Source organism: Aedes aegypti, chromosome 2 (genome assembly GCF_002204515.2).
Source record: "Aedes aegypti strain LVP_AGWG chromosome 2, AaegL5.0 Primary Assembly, whole genome shotgun sequence".
Lineage (NCBI taxonomy): Eukaryota > Metazoa > Arthropoda > Insecta > Diptera > Culicidae > Aedes > Aedes aegypti.
The window spans coordinates 425,973,748-425,992,688 of record NC_035108.1 but is presented as its reverse complement, the minus strand read 5'-3'; the positions used below and the strand labels follow the sequence as shown (position 1 = coordinate 425,992,688).

At 37.3% G+C, this 18,941-nt stretch overlaps 1 protein-coding gene across 1 annotated transcript; it reads left to right on the top strand.

Annotated features, from left to right (window-relative positions):
* The first annotated feature begins 1,703 nt into the window (after positions 1–1,703).
* Positions 1,704–15,741, top strand: LOC5573138 (ejaculatory bulb-specific protein 3). Its single transcript, XM_001660704.2, has 2 exons — positions 1,704–1,851; positions 14,968–15,741. Exon 2 carries the CDS (start codon positions 14,976–14,978, stop codon positions 15,354–15,356), a length of 381 nt encoding a protein of 126 aa, XP_001660754.1. The 5' UTR covers positions 1,704–1,851; positions 14,968–14,975; the 3' UTR covers positions 15,357–15,741.
* Positions 15,742–18,941: the final 3,200 nt, after the last annotated feature.

Below are 18,941 nucleotides of genomic sequence, written 5' to 3'. Positions count from 1 at the left end.
TGACCTTTCGGTGTCGTTTAGTTTAGTTAAGATCGTACTCATCCTCCTTTTCGTGTTTAGAGATCGATGGTAGATTAACAAGAATAAATGTGTAGTCCGTTGTAGTTTTGTGTTTTTTTGATAAATATAGTGTTTTAATTGTTCCGCAAGTGTTCAACCATTTACTGTCATGGAAGAATAAGGCCAAATAGACCAAGTATCCCCTGGAAGGAAACAGCAACGACTGAGTGTTGCCCACCCAAGCCAACCACCAGATCTGTTCGAGTGCTGAGGAGCCGCCCCAACCAATCGAAAGAGCTAATTACCCGGTTCCCCAACACAACCTTCTAGCTGAAAAGGATTTTGAGATATAGATGATTGAATTCTCAATTAGATTTTTCTTCACCAGATAATCCTTGATCTGCTGAATAACTATACCGAAGACATCAATCTTCTTGCGCATTTAGATGTTATCCGTTTGTGGTAGATGTTGGACCCCTCGTGTCCATGCTTTTTCCGTAACATAGAAAAGTGGGAGGGGTTAGAGGGATGTCTCACCTCTCAAGGAATTTGAGACCCAATTGACCGCATAATTCAAGGTTTGTCCCGGCCTCTCAATGGTTAATCAGTTGCGACCTCGAATTGCTTGAGTCGTTGCAGATTGTACTGTAGCAGACGTCAGTACCGAGTGTTATTCACAATGGAGCATCTCAAGTAACATTGGGAGCTGATTAACAGCTTTTTTTTTGGCCAAAATGTTATTTATACAACCTCCTTTCAGCTGAATAAACTGTTATTAAGCAACCGTTTTTACCTAGATCTTCATTATCTGAGAAGTGTCTTCCCAAATAGTGTACCCATATAGGAATCCGTGCTGAAAGTAGGTTGTACGTATGGGCATGTTCTAAAAAGCATCGAAAACTATGAGTTTAAGCGCTGGATAAAAATGCGAAACATTTATTTTTTTAAACTTTTGAAATTTAAAATAAGAAATGTTCTAAAATTGTTTTATGCAGTAACTGATAGATAACTTCTTGATTGTGCCTCCAATGAAAATCGCCTTGATAAAAAAAATATAAGTTATACATATTTTTTGTAATTGTTTTGCTGAAGCTATTGTAGTGTTCATATACAGAAAGTGTAGCAAAAATAAATACAAATTCCCAAAATTTATCTTAAAAACCAAAAATTCTGAAAATATAAAGATGAGATAAAAAATCCTCAATCCTCATCACATTTGTCAATGTTTTAAAGTTTTTTCCATCTACATGTAGCATGCTTTTATAATAGATAACTATCTAGTCTAAGAAAATATTCCGTTATATTTTACTAACATAGATAATAATCTATCATAATAATATTATGCATGTTCTGATCACGTTAAAAAAGAAGTAAAACGATTGAAACATGTGATGAATTGTTTCTTAATTATTAAACGAAATCCGTCAATTTTTCAAATTTTGAAATATTTCCACGTATTTGATCTGGTTACTCCTCAGTGCGATGAGTCTACGAGGGAGAGTGAGTAAAACAAACCCTCCGCGGGCGAGTTTGTTGTTTTATCTCGAGTGCTGGGTCCAGGACGACCCGGACCAGGGCCCAGCCCTACTGAGAGCCGTCACCACGCCGCCTGCCTCCTCACCACGTCGTCCTCACAGTCGCGCAAAACCGCGTGACAGAGAGCGGCGAGAAATGTTGGGAAACTTTCCGGCCACTGGTTAATGCATATATAAACTCCGAGCTGATTCGGTGCTAATCACAGTTTGTCGCTTGCGCTTGCCTAAAGTTCACACACACCGAGAGTGGGTTCGATCTGAGTGTCGGAGAGATTTGTTTTCGAGGAAACCTGCAGACCGCCCCATCACATAACCGGTAAGTGTCAGAACGGACTCGATAAGTGGAACGCGGATCGATTGGGAAACTGGGTGGTGATAACTGCTGTTGTGAAAGATAGTGCGTGCTGCCGTGAAGTTGTTCAGTTGGTTGGTGCTCGTGATCTTGCTTCGGGTGGACAGTTTTGAAACGATGGGGAAAGAGTTGCAACTGATCGTAGAATTTGCGCTTAGAATGTGACGGTGCGCTGGAATGTGTGGAAATGTGGATTACGTGGGAAAAGTGTTCTTTTTAGCATGGTAATGCAAATTTTGGGCTCAAAGGAGAAACTTGATCGTTAGCTTCATGAATAAATCCTTGAAATTAAAAAAAAATCATTCAATTCTTATCAACCAACAAGTTGTTCTTACAACGGTATAGTCTGACGAAAGATTACAGTTTTGGATTTTTTCACATACTTTCAAATCAATGAATGCATTCTCTTAGTTTCAGATATAATATTTATTGGTCTGTCAATTTATTTGTACATGCGTGTTTTTGCAAGAAAATCATCAATAACTCCCATGCGGACAGAGAATGCTACTTACTTCAAGCAATATTCACGCGTTTTTAAACCTATGCAAGTGGAGGGAAAAGATTTGTACCGTAATCCGGGGTATCATTGATCAGCGGGGTAACATTGATCGGAATGACTCATCTCGTAAAAAGTTCGCATTATCATTTAATGATGGAACATTTCCAAACCATGAGCGGTGCTCCCCTTTCTTATATTCATGAGCTAACAAAAGTGAAGATATTTGCGAAAATTGCGTTTACTTTATACGTAAATTTGGCAACTTTTCGAAACAATGATATTAATGGTTAAGGATTACACTACCAAACATTCATGTCTCACATAAGTTCTGCAAACGATATGAGCAAGGAAAATGCGGTTCTTACTAAAAACGGCATCGCCGAAAACGATTCCGTTGTCTAAACTGTTATAAATATGTTCAATTAGGCAATATTACCGAATTACTGTTAAGTATGTAAATTACCCTTAGGAAATTGCCTACCTTTAGGCGTATTCCGTGGTTCGAAGTGTTTTTAATTTTAAAATAACTCAAAAAGCAAATGACTTGTAAGTGTTTGGCCTTCATATGCGGCTTCAGGGGCCATGATTTAAGTATGTAACAGCATTTTCAATATTACCGAACGTTGTTTACATAAGTGATCAATGTTACCCCATACCAGCTAAACAAAAAAATCATATAAAACATTTTTGTAAACATTCTTAAATCGTTCAAAAAACAAAATAAAGTATATAGTCACGAGCTATAGGTGGCAGTACTTGTTTTAAAAATATAAAATTTGCAACATTTGCATTTTCAAACGAAATATTTAAGAAATATTCAAAAATATGATCAATGTTACCCCGGATTACGGTATCAATATCAATAGTTTGTAAATCAAAGTTATAATTTTCGAAGGATTTTTGTCATTTTCACTACGCCAATTGCCTCCTGGTATGCCGATTTTGCTCTGAAAGTCAGTTGGGCAGAGTTTGAGAAAAAATATGGCTGTGAATGCTGCCCATATTCGCATAGTCGAAGTAAGCGCCAATATGACCAAAATGCATTTTTTCATTAATATTCATTCTTTACCTAATAGTACAGTGGTTGGACATGCAATCTCCCCCGGTCATGTCTTGAATTTCAATCTTAAGCAGTTGCACAGATTATTTGACCGAAATTGTTGAAATTTTCAAGCTTGCAGATAGGAACACAAAACCGAACTTTCTCAGCAAAGATGGGCAGAATGCGTTCTGATTCACAAACAGTACATCGGATGTTCCATATATTTTTACTACGATCTCGTAGTGAGGTGTTGAAATCATGCTGCTCCAAGAACGACGGTCCTCTTAGATCATTCAAATACTGTTCCGTTTGTTGTGACGAATAAATGAATGAAATCTCTATCCTGTGAATGTGATCTACTGAACACAATGGGCTTCATTATGTGAAACGATGTATAATCCACTATGCCTACAACTGGCGTATGGCCAAGACCGGTGCTTCTATCCTACATGAAACGTCATTATAACAATGCGCCATGGCCTGGATCAAAACTCATATTTGTTTTATCCAGAGCATCATGGTTACGATACCATAGACCAATTCGAGGTTCTGGCCACATCCGGATTCCCCGGAATCGAATCCTATATGGTCGAGAGGGATACTGTTGTTATCCTCTTCACTTATATCGTGTAACGGCTCAAAGTTCATGATTTTTTATTCTGAACATCGTAGCTATAATGCCATGGACCAATATAAGGTTCAGGCCACATCCGGATATCCCGAAATTGGTTTCCATATGGCCTTTTCACTCATATCGTGCGGCTGCTCAAAATTAATGATTTTTTATCTTGAACATGCCATGAACCAATTTAAGGTTCTGGCCACATCCGGTATTAGAACTGGAATCTGTTCTGGTATGGCCTCAGAAGCACACTCTTATGATCTTATTTACTAGTATCGTGCGACATGGTTTTGATTTTGATCTGAATAAGCCGATCAAACCATAAACAGTTCGTGAACCATAACAGTTCGTGGCTCATCGTTTGGTATGTGACAAGAGAGCGTTCAAGAGCAGCAACTCTCACAGAATACAAGGGTTTTGAGCCATTTGAGTGATTTATATTGCATAAAATAGGTGATTAGTTTCAAATTTTCTGATAATGCAACCTTAAACAAGTTAATTATTATCTATTGGATCATCAAACGCTCCTTTGGTTGTAAACATTGATCAGAATAAGAGTGATGACGCACAGTATTCAGCACCAAACAGTAGGTGGTGTGCGTCTGTCTTGTTTTCTTCCGTGTCTTCAACGAACAATAAATGTCATGCATGTTGTGTGATTGCAGGCGGATAAATGGGATAACATTATGGCTCGTGTGTCAATAATCATACAATTTTTGATGCTTCAGTTTATGAAGGCTTATTTTCAACAAAATAAAATGTTGTTCAAATCCAAAAGATTAAGTTTCCGACATTATGTCAGTATTAAGCACTGGTATATTGAAGTCCTATATCATTGGGTGAGGGTATTCTACTTCCCGTTCACTATTCAATCAATGTTTTTAAAGTTAACTTGGACCAAGTTAACAAAGTTGACGTATCCTTCAGAAGTTTCCTGACCACGCCCTAGGCACAACTGGATAGTTTGGTTAGATGAATACCTGAGAAGGTTGCATTGAACTCAGATCCTTCTTATACAACATGCATAGCAGATTTAAAAAATCATGAAAAAAATTACGCATTCTCAATATTTCACACGTTTTGGTCATGACAAGTGTTGTGGAACATATTATAAGCTTGCAGACCCTGCTTTCGGCAGAGTCACTATATTTTGATGTTCATAAAACATGTTTTACATACATTTTTAGGCTCTCATGTTTACACAAAATGTATTTTTCGTAGGGTGCGGCCAGGCTTTATTCTGCTCATCTTGATCTGATAGATGAAGCGACCTCGTACGCTCACAACAATTATGAACCAGCATTCGCTGTTGGTTGAATAATCCGTGGCTGAGAGAGTGGAGAGAAACGTTGGCTCTACCCAAACGCACATCTTCCATTTGACAGCTCTAGGTTACTGCGAGGCTCTGCAAACACATCATCATTGCTTTTGGGATGAACTGAGGTTGGTTTCTCCGTCAACGCAAGAGCATGATTTCACTTTCCTCTTTGCCCTTTTGGGCAAAGAGCTACAAAGAGACAACGAAGAGCTGTCTGGAAATGCTCTTCCCCGAACTGAGAAATGGGAAAACATGCTCTTCCCCTAACTGAGAAAGGGAAAAAATAATCTCTTTCTCTTCTAAGCACTGAGATTGTCAAAATAAACTCTTCGCAACTGTGGGAATGAAAATAACAAAACACAAACGTGTGAACTCTTCATCCCGCAGAGCTCGTACGCTCAGTTTGTGTGTGGGTAAAATCGCTTCTCTTTTGTAGTTGATCATTAAAAGGGGGAGAAAGAGGATAAGTCAAGAGCAAGGAAGAAGCCTGGGTGCGGCCTATATTTCGGATGTTCTCAAATCCCAAAACTCGTTTGCTCTTCAGGATTAAAATCACATGAAAGAGAAAACCTTTAATTTTTAGCCAAAAATATTAATATTTAGAGGTGGCATAAGCGACTTGAAGATGAAATTTTCATTGATGAAATATTAAGTTTAGTGAAATCTTGATAACTTTGTTATTTTCCAATAAATTTTAAAGCTCTTAGCATAATTCTCTTCAAAATTAAATTTATGAAAAGTTTGTAGAACATCTTTGTCTAAAATCAAAACTATTCTTAGTTAAAAGTAGTTTTCTCAGTAGTTTTTACTAAAAAAAATCGTCTTTGTTTAACCATAACTTCATGAATACTGAACCGATTTGAAATATTTAACATGCTCATGAAGAAAATTTAATAGTTTTCAAACTGTAGATACAACAAATTAATTTAGAAAATAGTGTTGACGAAACTGCCAAAAATCATGAAAATTCAACAAAAACTGCCCAAAATCATAATTTTTTAACGGAACATACAATATTCTTTCAATTTTTTTGGCATTTAAACGTTAGTACTTAGACTGAAACTGATTTTTCTCTTTTGTTAAACCTTCAAAAAGATCTTAGAAGCAATTTATCATAAATTTCATACGAAAAATATGTTTGATTTTTTTAAATATATGCACTAGTAGTTAAAAAAAAAACTCTTTACAAACTTCAGTTAAACAGTAAATATGTAATTTGCGTAAAAAATCAACAAGTCAAAAAAAATTTTTTTTTTCCTTTAAAAAATCATGTTTATGGGTAGCTTTTGTTAAATAACTAAGTCACAACATATTTTGATTTAATTTGTTGTTTGAAAACAACTGAATGAGCTTCAAAAGCAAAGATAATTTTTTGTAGTGAAAAGAAGAAAATTTAGATGAAATTACTTGTAACCAAGATAAGCTTTAATTTTAGACAAATTTGATGTTGCACAAACTTTTTTAAATTTAATTTTGAAGAAAATGATGCTAAACACTTCAAAATTGGCTAGAAAACAACAGAGTTATGGAGACTTCGACCGGCAATGTATTTATCGCAAGATGTAAGAAGTTTGATAAATGAGAGCGGCGAACGAGAGCCCCAATGTGAGAGCGATGATAACATCCTTTTTCCTCTCTTGTTTACCATTGAGGGCAAGTTTTCTTCTTTGCTGGCACGATAAACAGTCCCCGAAAATCCGATAGCAATTGTGTCTCCCAGGTTAGGAGCTTGTTTAGATGTGCTGCGAAATGATTACAGAGAGCGATACGTGAGAGATTCTCTCAATTTTCTCAGAATTCAATCGCTGAGGCTGATACAAACCGATGCCGAACTATCCATTCCCTAGACTGCCTTCACATTGTACATTGAGACATTGATAAATCTCGATCGTGTATAGGAAATAATGCAATGCCATTATTACTTATCGTTGCCAACATTCGTTGTTTCCATTTTCGTCATCAGTTTTGATTCGTCTCACAACTAACCGTTAACTGTAATATAGTGAGTGGTGAAAATACACCACTTTATCGTTATAATAAAATGTTTAACTAGATTATTAAGATCTTAGTGCATACTTCTCCATTCCCACAGCATGAAATATTTTTGTTGATTTTTCTGAAAACATGTTGGTTCCATCAAAACTCAGCCATTCTATGTTTGGGCTGTTACAGTTACTTTTGACCAAACAAATGCATGACGGCTCACAGTATAGCGAAAACACCACAATCAGGCATTGCAGTATTCGTTCTCGATTGAAACAAAGCAAGTGAAGGAAAAATACCATCATAGACCGCTTCATTTATGATCGGCATTGTATCCAATGTTGTGACAAGTTCGATTTATAAGAGCATCGAACGAGATTTGGAGCGATGATAAAATCAATTCAGAATTGTTTTTTTTTATAAGGGCTTATCGGAATTCATCGTTGCTCTCTTTGAGTTATTGCAGAAAACTGATCCTCTTTTCGTAACATATTTTCTTCATATCTGCATCATTAAAAAAAATTATTACAGATTTTTTTAGTGAAGTTATTAGCAAAAGAGAGGATAGATGAAGAGAAATCGCTTATGTCAGTTGGGCTCTTATGCAGTAACAGAGCCGAATTTTTCTCGCTTGTTTACCATTGCTATCCTTCCGATCTAATCAGAGCTGTAGCAGTATACGATAAACAGGCTCTCATGATGTGCTGCATATCATGATTACAGAGAGCGATAAGTGAGAGATTCTTCCAATTTTCTCTGGATTCAATCCTCACATTAGAATGAATCGTTTTCTATGCCGAACACCACGCACACATCAATGCGTACAAGTTTTCTTTTCAATCAGGACGGATGAAAATTTTTGTTTATGTTCTCGACTATATGCGATCGTTGAGAGAATTTCTTAAAATTTCGAGAATTATAGAAGTTTTACGGCGTGTGGTTGGAATGAAATCCTACAGTGAAGATGTACTGGCTCAGTCGATCGCTTATCAGATTTCGCTCGGTACGTCTTCGTCCATGCGATTTCAGTGAAAAAGTGCAAAATGGATAATTGAACTCAAGTTGTTTATCGAAATACAGTAGTTTTATTGCATTTTCGGTGCACAAGTGCACGAACTATAATAGCTTTCACAAAATTACATTTTCAAAATGAGTCTATATTGTAGGTAAATCGAATATCCACCGTAGTGAAACATTTCAAGTTTGTCACGACGAATAATAGCGCTTGCGACGATGTAGATCTAAACTTTTGATTGAGATCTAAGGATTTTCGTGAACAATTGCTTATCCTGTCACTTCAAGGGTTGGAAACAATCAAACGCCTTCTGAATGCACGAAAGGAGGTGTACAATTTATGTTTTGCAAAATGGTCGGTGTTCGGACAGACTGGACCAAGTGTTTGCAATGGTTTCAGGAAAACGTACTCCAGCATAAATATAAATATAAAAATATTGACATTACTTGCTGTACTAATGAAATTTAACTATTTGATGATACAGCTGTATCAAAAAGGCATCTGAAAAATCAGAAATAATGGAGTCCTTAACGTATTTTTAGAGCGCCAAAATATCGTCTAATCTGGTCTAATTGCTTTGAAATGTGGGAAAGGCAGAATCCGGTATGCAGTTGTGTCAAATTTTGATTTTCTTTTGAAAGCTAGGAAATGGTATGCTGTGGTGGCCTACATGAGTGTATCCCGTAGAAGTAAAGTTAAGTATTGCATAAAATCTACGCACATTATGACTTCATCTATAGATCACCCTGTAGCGCGGCGAATTCCCAGTCACCGCCAGGTTTGACAGAAACTCCGATTTTGATTTTGAGTAAAAGTTGAATTCAAAATTTTCAACAAAGATCCTCAAACGATCGGAGGATTATTTTTTTTTTGTTACTTTTTTTCTCTTGTTGTTGTGCTCACTTTTGCTCACACTTCAAAATAACCCTTGAGTGTCCCGCCCGAACAAAACAGGCCTCGCGGAGTTGTGATGGCACTCTTTTTTTTAATAGAATTTTGCTAAGTATTGTTTTGTTCTGCATCTTCTTCGCTCATTTTTCGTTGTTGAGTAGAATTATCAAGCCTGGTCAGCACTCAACAAACGTTATGGTCGATAGTTTGAATCCCAGTGGATTGACAAAAAAGAATAAATAAAAAAAGGGTGTCAAAACAAAAACAACAAAACACGTTAGAATATAGAGAGCATTGATATGATACGAAGATAAAAATAGTAATAAAAGAGAGAGAGAGAGAGAAAGGTTTGAAATCTGAAGGGAGATTAAGAGAAAGAGATAATTTTTGTTTCATTCCATGTAAGACGTTACGTTCTAGATGTAATCGTTGTTGACAGCCGTATACGAAATATCTGAAGGCCTAGCATTTAAGTAGTCAGATGGACCAGAACCAGCATATATAGCATTTAAGGCTCATATACGGATCGTTCACATTTATTACCTGCAGTAATGGCGCATATACGCTAAAAATGGTTTTTGAAGTATTTACTGGTAAACTTGGTTTGTTTGAGCAAATTTGAAATTCTTTTTGGGATGAGCAACTGTGACCTTTGTTTTGATCTATCGGAGCATTATCCGTATCTTTAAAATACAGTACGTGTCGCATTACTCCATTTTCTTTAATAAATAATGAAGTATCGATTTATTTACAGTTTTTGTTTTGATTCCTCAGAGATTGATGGGAAAATCATATGTTACGAAAACTACAATAGGGTCCTAAAGCCCTGCCCTAATTTTAGTGCCAAACGCTTAAGTTTAGGCCAAAAACACATGTTTACTCAATTTTCTAATGTTTTCCGTTGGTTTAAGCCCAAAAAACATTTTTTTTAGATTTTGTCACATCCTTTGGCTTAAACTCAAATTTTGGGTGTATTTTGTTTTCCGTGTCCATTACGAAATGTCAGATAGGATCAATCCCAGTGGTCGAACTAAAACCCCTGTGGTGTTTTTGTCGACTAAGCGAACGTCAAACATGATCAAAACTGTCAAGGTTCATTTATGGACCAAATTTTTAAATTAAAGTTTTAACATGATATAGCCATTATTTGAGCGGGAAAAATTGCAAAAGTTGTTACAGTAACATGCTTTTTCGTGTTATTAAATAAAAACAAGATTTCATTAAAAATTTTAGGACCCAATTTACACCCTTCATTGAGGCTTACATCTCAACGAAGGCGCGCTCATCATCAAACATAATCGATTTGATTTCTGAGAAATTAAATCGATAGTACTGATATTTGACCATGCAACAAAACTCTTTACCCATCCTTGTTTCGCTTTGAGATTAGATCCAGAAAAAAAAACAGTCCTTGTCGGGGCCTTCCTTAGCCGAATGGTTAGAGCCCGCGGCTACAAGGCTAATGCTGAAGGTTTCTGGTTTCGATTCTCGGTCGGTTCAGGATCTTTTCGTAATGTAAATTTTCTTGTCTTCCTTGGGCTTAGAGTATCATCGTACCTGCCACACGATATACGAAAGCGAAAATAGCAACTTTGGCAAACAACTTTGAAAGTGCTCATCGAAGACTAAGCTGAGAAGCAGGCTCTGTGCCAGTGAGGACGTAATGACAAGAAGAAGCAGAACAGTCCGTGTTGAGTACTCATGATTTTTGTCCTGTATATTCGGGACTGAGTCTTTAACCATCTGCTAGGTAAAATAAATACAATTTCATAAACTGTTGCCCGTAACAAGAAGTTTGTACCACGAAGCTTTGAATTATCAGAACACATTTCCCTGGCCTGACAAAAAAAGAGACTTGGTTTCAAATTTGTAGATCTTGCCTCTTAAGGTGAAGATGAATCGAAGCCAAACCTCAAATTTTCAAGAGCACAAATCTGAAGAACCGAGTATCCGTTTTAGCTGAAAACTTAATCGATTGATCACCTCCAGCGAGTGACCAATCGATTAAGTTTTCAGCTAAAACGGATGCTTGGTTCTCCAGATCCGTGCTCTTGAAAATTTGAGGTTTGGCTTCGATTAATCTTCACCTTAAACAAGAAAACGTGATCTACCCGCGATACGAGCAGAAAATCTTCATAACTTAATATTCTGTGAATCGATGTAAAAACTAGTATTCATGATTACCTTGAAAATACTTTGAACCAAAGTTTCCCTTATTCACTTAAATATATCATCATTGAGAGTTGCCTGAAGTTTTATTTCTTGAACTTCAACCACTGGTGTAAAAAGCTTAACTTATCGGCCATCAAGGAAACCACTCGGCACTTAATTCCATGCAAGTTCCAACCTTGTTTCCCATGACTGCAACAAACTACATCCCATTCATGCTGAACAAAAAATAAGCGGATTGTTTTCTTATCAAGCCCCGAGCCGCTGGAAACATCTCGCATTGCGTTTCGGGCCTTGCCAAGCAAGTAAACTTGTTTTGACGCCAGCAGATTGCGACAGTCGCATGAGCTCAATGTCTCGTAAATCAATAAAAATGGACCTTCAGTGGCCTCGACGATCCTTGCGGAGGACTTTAACCTTTCATTTGCGTCAGGATTTTTAATTTATTCATTCTAAAGCAGTCATTCTTTACTCTCTTTCCAATTGGCATCATAACACTTGAACACGTCGAGGCCCTGACGCCAAAATGGCTCTCGAATGCAATTTGATGAATCACGCTCTCGAATTACGGTGGCAAACAGTCCCATAGTTAGTGATCAACAACTCGTGAGCAGGTTCTGTCAGCACATCTCTTGAGAGGCTATCACAATCTCGCGATTACTATCGACAGCATAGTGATTAAACTGCACTCGATGACCCGCCCTTTGATATGGGTTGCGGCAGCACGTTTCTCACCACAGCTGGATTTCCCAGGTTCCCACGAGACTAATCATCGATTGTTAGGTGCTGGGATTCGTGTGAGGGTACCTACTGACATGGGCGTGAGTTGCTTTCAGACCTGGGAGGGGCTATAGCTCCTTCACATTGATTTGTTGAGAATTATCTTCTTTATCTTCTTGGCATTAAGGCATCACTAGGGCAGAGCCTGCTTCTCATCTTAGTGTTCTCATGAGCACTTCCACAGTTATTAACTGAGAGCTTTCTTTACTAAAGTTGCTATTTTCGCATTCGTATATCGTGTGGCAGGTACGATGATACTCTATATGAAAACACGTCTGGTTCGTCCACACATTCGGGAAAATGTGTATCGAATAAACAGTCTAAAACTTCATCAGCTTAGCTAGCTTAGCTTAGGCTGACTACACATATCAATGGTTGCTATTCCGTGATTGACCGAAGTCACTGAAAATGCACAAAGAATAAACTAGAAGTTCGGCTGGGATTGGCCATAATCTTCTTCAGTGTGCATAATTCAGTGCCTCTATTTATGCAGGGTCAATAACGGCGCCGGCCACGTCCTTGCAGTCAGGTGGGATTGGGGGAAGGAATGTTAGTGCGTAACCTTTGCTATTTGGAGACCGTGTTTGCCTCTGCATCTCCACAAAGGTTACTGGGAGGGATGTTTGTTAATGGGGAGGATCGTTGGGTCACAGGATTCACTTTGATAAGCGATTAGACCATGATAAATAATTATTTGTGAGATATAAACATGCCTATATGAATAAATAAGTTTTTCATTTGATATGAACAATTTCTATGTAGAGGAAAATTATGCCGACACTTGAGGTGAAGAACCATTTAAAGTTTGTTGAACAAATACCTAAATGTTACATTCATACAGCTGTCAGGACGAAAGCATGTATTATTATATTTTGCTTATTTGAAAAGAAACAAACACTCTTATTCTTATGCCGACACTAACAGTGGTGAACCATCCAAAGTTAAACAAAAGTGAATAAAGTGAACCTTGCGCAAGTCTACACTTGTATTGCCGAACAATTCAAAGTTTTATTTAATTACAAAAATAAAGGTAAAAAGAAAGGGGTGATTTGAAAGAAATGTTAAACATGAATAATTCGTGAATCAGAGTTTATGTCGACACTCACAGTGACGAACCATTCATAGTTTGTTGAAAAATCATATTTCGTTCCAAAACCTGAGGGCTTTTCGAAGTTTTCTTTTTATTGTCAGTGGTTCCTTAGTGGTTACTACATGCTACCAGTGTCGTTTGACGAATTGCAGAGAGTAATTAAAAGATTTTTAGGCCGTATCAATACTTGCCCTTGGGGTCCCAGATGTTCCCAAGAAGGCTTCTAGTGAGTGTTTTCAAAGGTTCTTATTGCGATGGTGTACATATTATGTTACGTTAAATTTCAACTTTCTTGACACCTTCTCCCTCCCCCTTTGTCATGCTTTTTGTATGAGACCTCCATCAATTTTATAAGACTTGTCATGCTAGGCTTGCCACCACCCCCGGAGCGTGACATAATTTGTGTATGACCCTTTAATGATTTCCATGAAATTTCGGAGAGTTTCCCAGGTATTCCTCCTAGGTGCCAGACAAAACAGTATTGAAAGCGTATGAATTTGTTTTCGATTCGAATCATAAAAAACGAGTTTTAGTTAACTTGGCGTGCTTTACAAGGAAACAAGAAATATTTTCCCAAACTTAAAAAATATGTGCAAAAATACATTTCACGAAACAAAAATTATTATTTCGTTTTGTTCCGAAAAAATCCGGCATTTTAGGATCGATCTTCACGAAACATTTTCATATTTCATATCGTTTCGTTGGTAACGATAAGTACTAGAAATTTCGTGTATCGTTTCGTTTTGAATCGACATGTAAAAAATCCATATCGCATTCCCTTAAGAATGAGACAATTCAATATTACGCAGTCGTACAGTACGAGTCAGCGGAGTAGGTACAGTGCAGAAAAATTGCTTCAGTAGGTCTGTTTCGAATTTTAGGTGCAGTCTCTAAGCATTATTCCTGGCTACAGTTATACTATATCCATCCACTTAAGCTCATTGCAATCTCAGCAAGAAAAAGACGAGAAGTGAAATTGATATCTGTTAAAAGTCGCCAAAGGCGAAAAAGCAGAGAATACACTATGTAACACTTATAATGCGAAACCAATTAGATGATAATTTAAACTTCAGAACAAAATATTCATAATTCCACTCATATTTAACCTCCGCCTTGAGACTGGAGAAGAGCAACTGATTATCTCGGATGTCGCCTGCATCATTGGATCGAATAGCGCAGGAAGAACCACTGTAGAGGGTATCACTGTAAGGGTGCTCCGCAGGCTCGGTTGGCGATTAGGTTTAAGTTAAATCACTCTAACAATTCATTTCTACTGGCGCTAAGTATGAAACCGCATCACACCATTAACCAGTGGTCTGGTCACCTATTAGGTGGACTTTTACCATCGGATCAGGTAGTCCCTAATGTTAATTCTTAGCTAATAGAAACAAGCGCTACCGACACAACGTGGCTATTTAGGTTGATCGGGAAAAAGAGATTAATATTGATGATTAACTCCTGATGTACCCAAGCAGCCATTCTACAATGTGCTTCGGTTAAATTCAACATCAAGAACATTCATCATTTTGAAATCATATTCTCAAAAAGCAGTTTATCTATCCCGTAAATTTATTTTTATTTCTTGGGGAAGCCAAGCCCAAGTTTGTCCCCCCTTATTTACGCCAATCATTACTAACCCATGACCTTCACGTTTTCCCCTGTTCTTCGCAGATATCAAGATGAAATTGTTCGCCGTAGTTGCTCTGGCTTTGTTCGCGGTAGCCGCCGCTCAGGAAAAGTACACCACCAAGTACGACGGTGTGGATCTGGATGAGATCCTCAAGTCGGACCGCCTGTTCAACAACTACTACAAGTGTCTGATGGATCAAGGCCGTTGCACACCCGATGGCAATGAGCTGAAACGCGTTCTGCCCGATGCCCTCAAGACTGACTGCGCCAAGTGCAGCCCCAAGCAGCGAGATGGAACCCAGAAGGTCGTCAACTACCTGATTGATAACCGTCCCTCGCAGTGGAAGAACCTGCAGGCCAAGTACGATCCCCAGAACATCTACGTCGAGAAGTACCGCACCGAAGCCAAGAAGGCCGGCATCAAGCTGTAAAGAGGGTGATAAGTTCGCCCCTTGGCCACAGCTGGACTGAGACTGAGACGCACCCGGAGAAGTTTAGCCTCAACAAGCAAATCACAAAAAGTCCTACTAACTAAGAACTAACATCCCTCCGTAATGCAGTGGCAAGCACAGAGCGAAGCCCGGTGACACGGCAACCTGGCAGCCTGAACCTGAAAAATGAATCTTTATTTTTGTAATTTTTCCCTCTATCTGTGATCGAACCTGTAAAAGTTTGCAAGCGGTTCGGGTTTTGCCGAAGGGTGGTGGTATGGAAAATATGCCGCAAATGGGTTGCTCGAGTCGGTCTTTGAATTACTGTTACTGTGAAAACTATTATTTTTTGTAAGTTAAAAATAAAACAAACTTTAAAATTTAACCTTGGTTTTGAACGCATCAGCAATAAACATACCGAAATCCATGCTTCTTCTTTTTTTACGGTGCCGATTAGTAACTAAATTAATTTAGTAAGTAGATTTATACAAAGGAAAACTACAAAATCGTTTTGTGTCTGGTTCTGGAACTAAACAGAAATATTGGTATGGAGTTGCGAAATACTTGTATGGTCACTATACCAGTGATAGTGGAAGTAATTGATTGGATTACTAAAAATTGCCAAAAACAAACGAAGTGTTTTATATCTGGTTTCGTCAATATGTAATTTATCCAATCTGTGCTCTTTCTTGCAGTGTTCGGATCTCAAACTAATTTTTAAAGCAGCTTCTAATGTTGCAGCTCAAAACTGTAAAAATAGTATATTAGTTTCATAGTAACCATTTTGTTTTAACTCTAACATACATGAGTAGTTTTTCACCCCTCGCTATCACTTTCCAAACTTCCTCTTACAATCTCTAATGTTGTTCAACATTACTTCAATTTGTTTGAGTTTAATTTCTTATCCTCAGAACAGCCTCAAAATCGCTTCATTTCTGCATCGCTGAAGAGTTTTTGTCAAGCCTGATCACAAGATGACTTGAATAAATCAAAAAAATCTGCGCTTTCTAGTTGACTATCTCAAATTACCATCGCTTTTTCAATTTAAAGCTAAAATTACAGTTTTGTGGTTTCAAGAATTCTATTATTTAAAAACAATATTTTCTTGAAGGTAACACAAAAAAAAAAAAAAAATCAACAGAATCTTTAGTAGGGTAGAAGCACCGGTTTTGGCCGTACGCCAGTTGTAGCCATAGTGGATTATACACCGTTTTACATAGCCAATCAGCATGAAACCTTTTGTGTTCAGTAGATCACATTCACATGATAGAGCTACATTCATTTACTCGTCCAAATTGATTCAAAACATAAGAAAAACAATTCATTTTCCTTATAATTTTAACTCCCATACACCTAGTTTAGCCAGGGCACTCCTTATTTGGCCACTCTCATGAGAAATCAATGCGATTGGCCAATTTGGGAACCGAAGTTAAATCTCTGGCCGAAACTGGTTCCGTTGGCCTATATTTACCAACGGGATTTTCAAAGCGAAAAACTGGTTTTAGCTCAGTTTTGATATTTTACACACATAATATGGATTGAAAGCTTGCATTTGACATATTTGTAGCATAAATACGGCTTCCCATTTAATTTATATTGATATTTACTCTTGGACTGGCCAAAACCGGTGCTTTTACCCTATTGCTGTGTGCGTTTGAAACGCAAATATCAAGTGCGGGAACACCAAACGCGGTTAAATTTTTCACATGAAATGCTATGTCAAAAATAGATTTTTCTTGCTAGGGCGGCGGTGATTTATGTAATCGTTGCTAGGTGTCCTTTGATTATTTTTTGTTACCGCATTTGGAGAACGTTTACACAACATTTGCATCTCAAATGCAAACAGCTATATTTACGAGAAGGTAGTTACTACAGAATTCAAAGAAAGAAACGTACATAAATTTGAATGGGTTCCAGGCATGCCAGATTGTTTTTATACAAATCCCGAACAGAATTCTCACATAGTCTTTCAAAAATTTTCAAGCGATCCTGAGTGAGATCCCAATGAAATCCTATGGCATAATCTCACAGATTCGCAAGCAAGATTATCACAGAATCTTGAGAGGGGTTTTTACACCATGCTGAGTACAATTCTCAGAGAACTTTAACAGTAAGAACCTGGGAGGGAGGCACAGATACTACACACGAAATATAGAACAACGTTTGTTTGAACTGCAAGATAACTCCAGCTTGCCAACAACAATTAAGGCAGGCTTGGGGAAAACCGCTAGTTTTCTTTTGTTGTGTACTTCCGATCTTTTCTGACAAACATGGAAAAAAGGCCACAGTTTTCTATGCAATAAATAATAATTTTCATTGGAAAACAATAAAACGATGCGTTTTGCAATGCTTTATATTCAATCAGTTGGAAGGTGCTCACGTGACATTACTTACATTTTGTGTATGAATTGATTTTCATTCAATTTTTGTCACTTTTGATGAAATGCGAAAATGTGTTTTAATCAGTTACGCGCTTTTTCCATGTTAGTCCAATGTTTGAGATCTGGGCTCACAGTGACAGTTCGTGACAGCGGAATCTCGGCTCACCATGACGTACAGAAATGTTGTATTGGTTTCTCCCTCCCAGGTAAGAACTTCTCTGGAAACGAGGGACATTATCATGGTTTGAGTAAAATGCGGGACGTTTCGCGGGACACTTTTCAGTTCAAATGTTCAAAATGCGGGACTGGCTCGACTCATTGAATCATTACTAGAATGATTTAAGTTGTACTCTTTGTCTAAGGATTTTGAATAATTTTCAGCTGCTCAAAAGTTGCCACTACAAGTCTTGGAGATGGATTCAAAGATTTTCCTTTAGTTTCCTGGTGAAATTTAATAATTAGTCACTTTTTTGGTTGTATATATTATGTTATAAACTAGTGAAATAATAATAATAATAAATAACAGCATTGAAGCTGCTACCACTAGAGCTGCTTTCAATATATGGTTTATTGCGCCAACAATGACGGTTCCCAACAGTTCGTCACCAGAAGTGTCGACGTATGTAATATTTGGTTGTATAAATCACATCACTTATTGTAGCTTCTGAATCCTCTCTACAAACAAAACATCCTTCCCGTGATAACCATGCAATTACTCAGTCTTTAGTAGCAATGGCTGCCACCATTATATTCTTTCCCTTCTCCGATGACCGCAATGACGTGTCTACCCGACCAGAAACGCATAACAAAATTAAAACACATTCCTATCAGCAGCAGATAAAAGTAACAGAAGTTGATAAAATTTTGTTATCAAGATGGCTTTGTTCTTAACTTGTTACATTTTTAATAACACATTTATAACAACATTTGTTATAATTTTGACATCGCATTTATAAGTTTGTTGCAAATAACATCCGATGTTATAAACAGTAACCTAGTTTGCAATAATTTTGTTATTTTGTAACATCCTTGCAACACATTCTGTAATAATTTTGATATAATTATATTTTAGTTTATTTTGGTGCAAATTTTGTTAGAAATTTTGTTATTTTAACTACTAACGGTACATGTTTTATAACAACTAAAGATATAAAAAAATCATATCAGGGGAACACATTCTGTTATAATCTTGAGGCTTAATAAT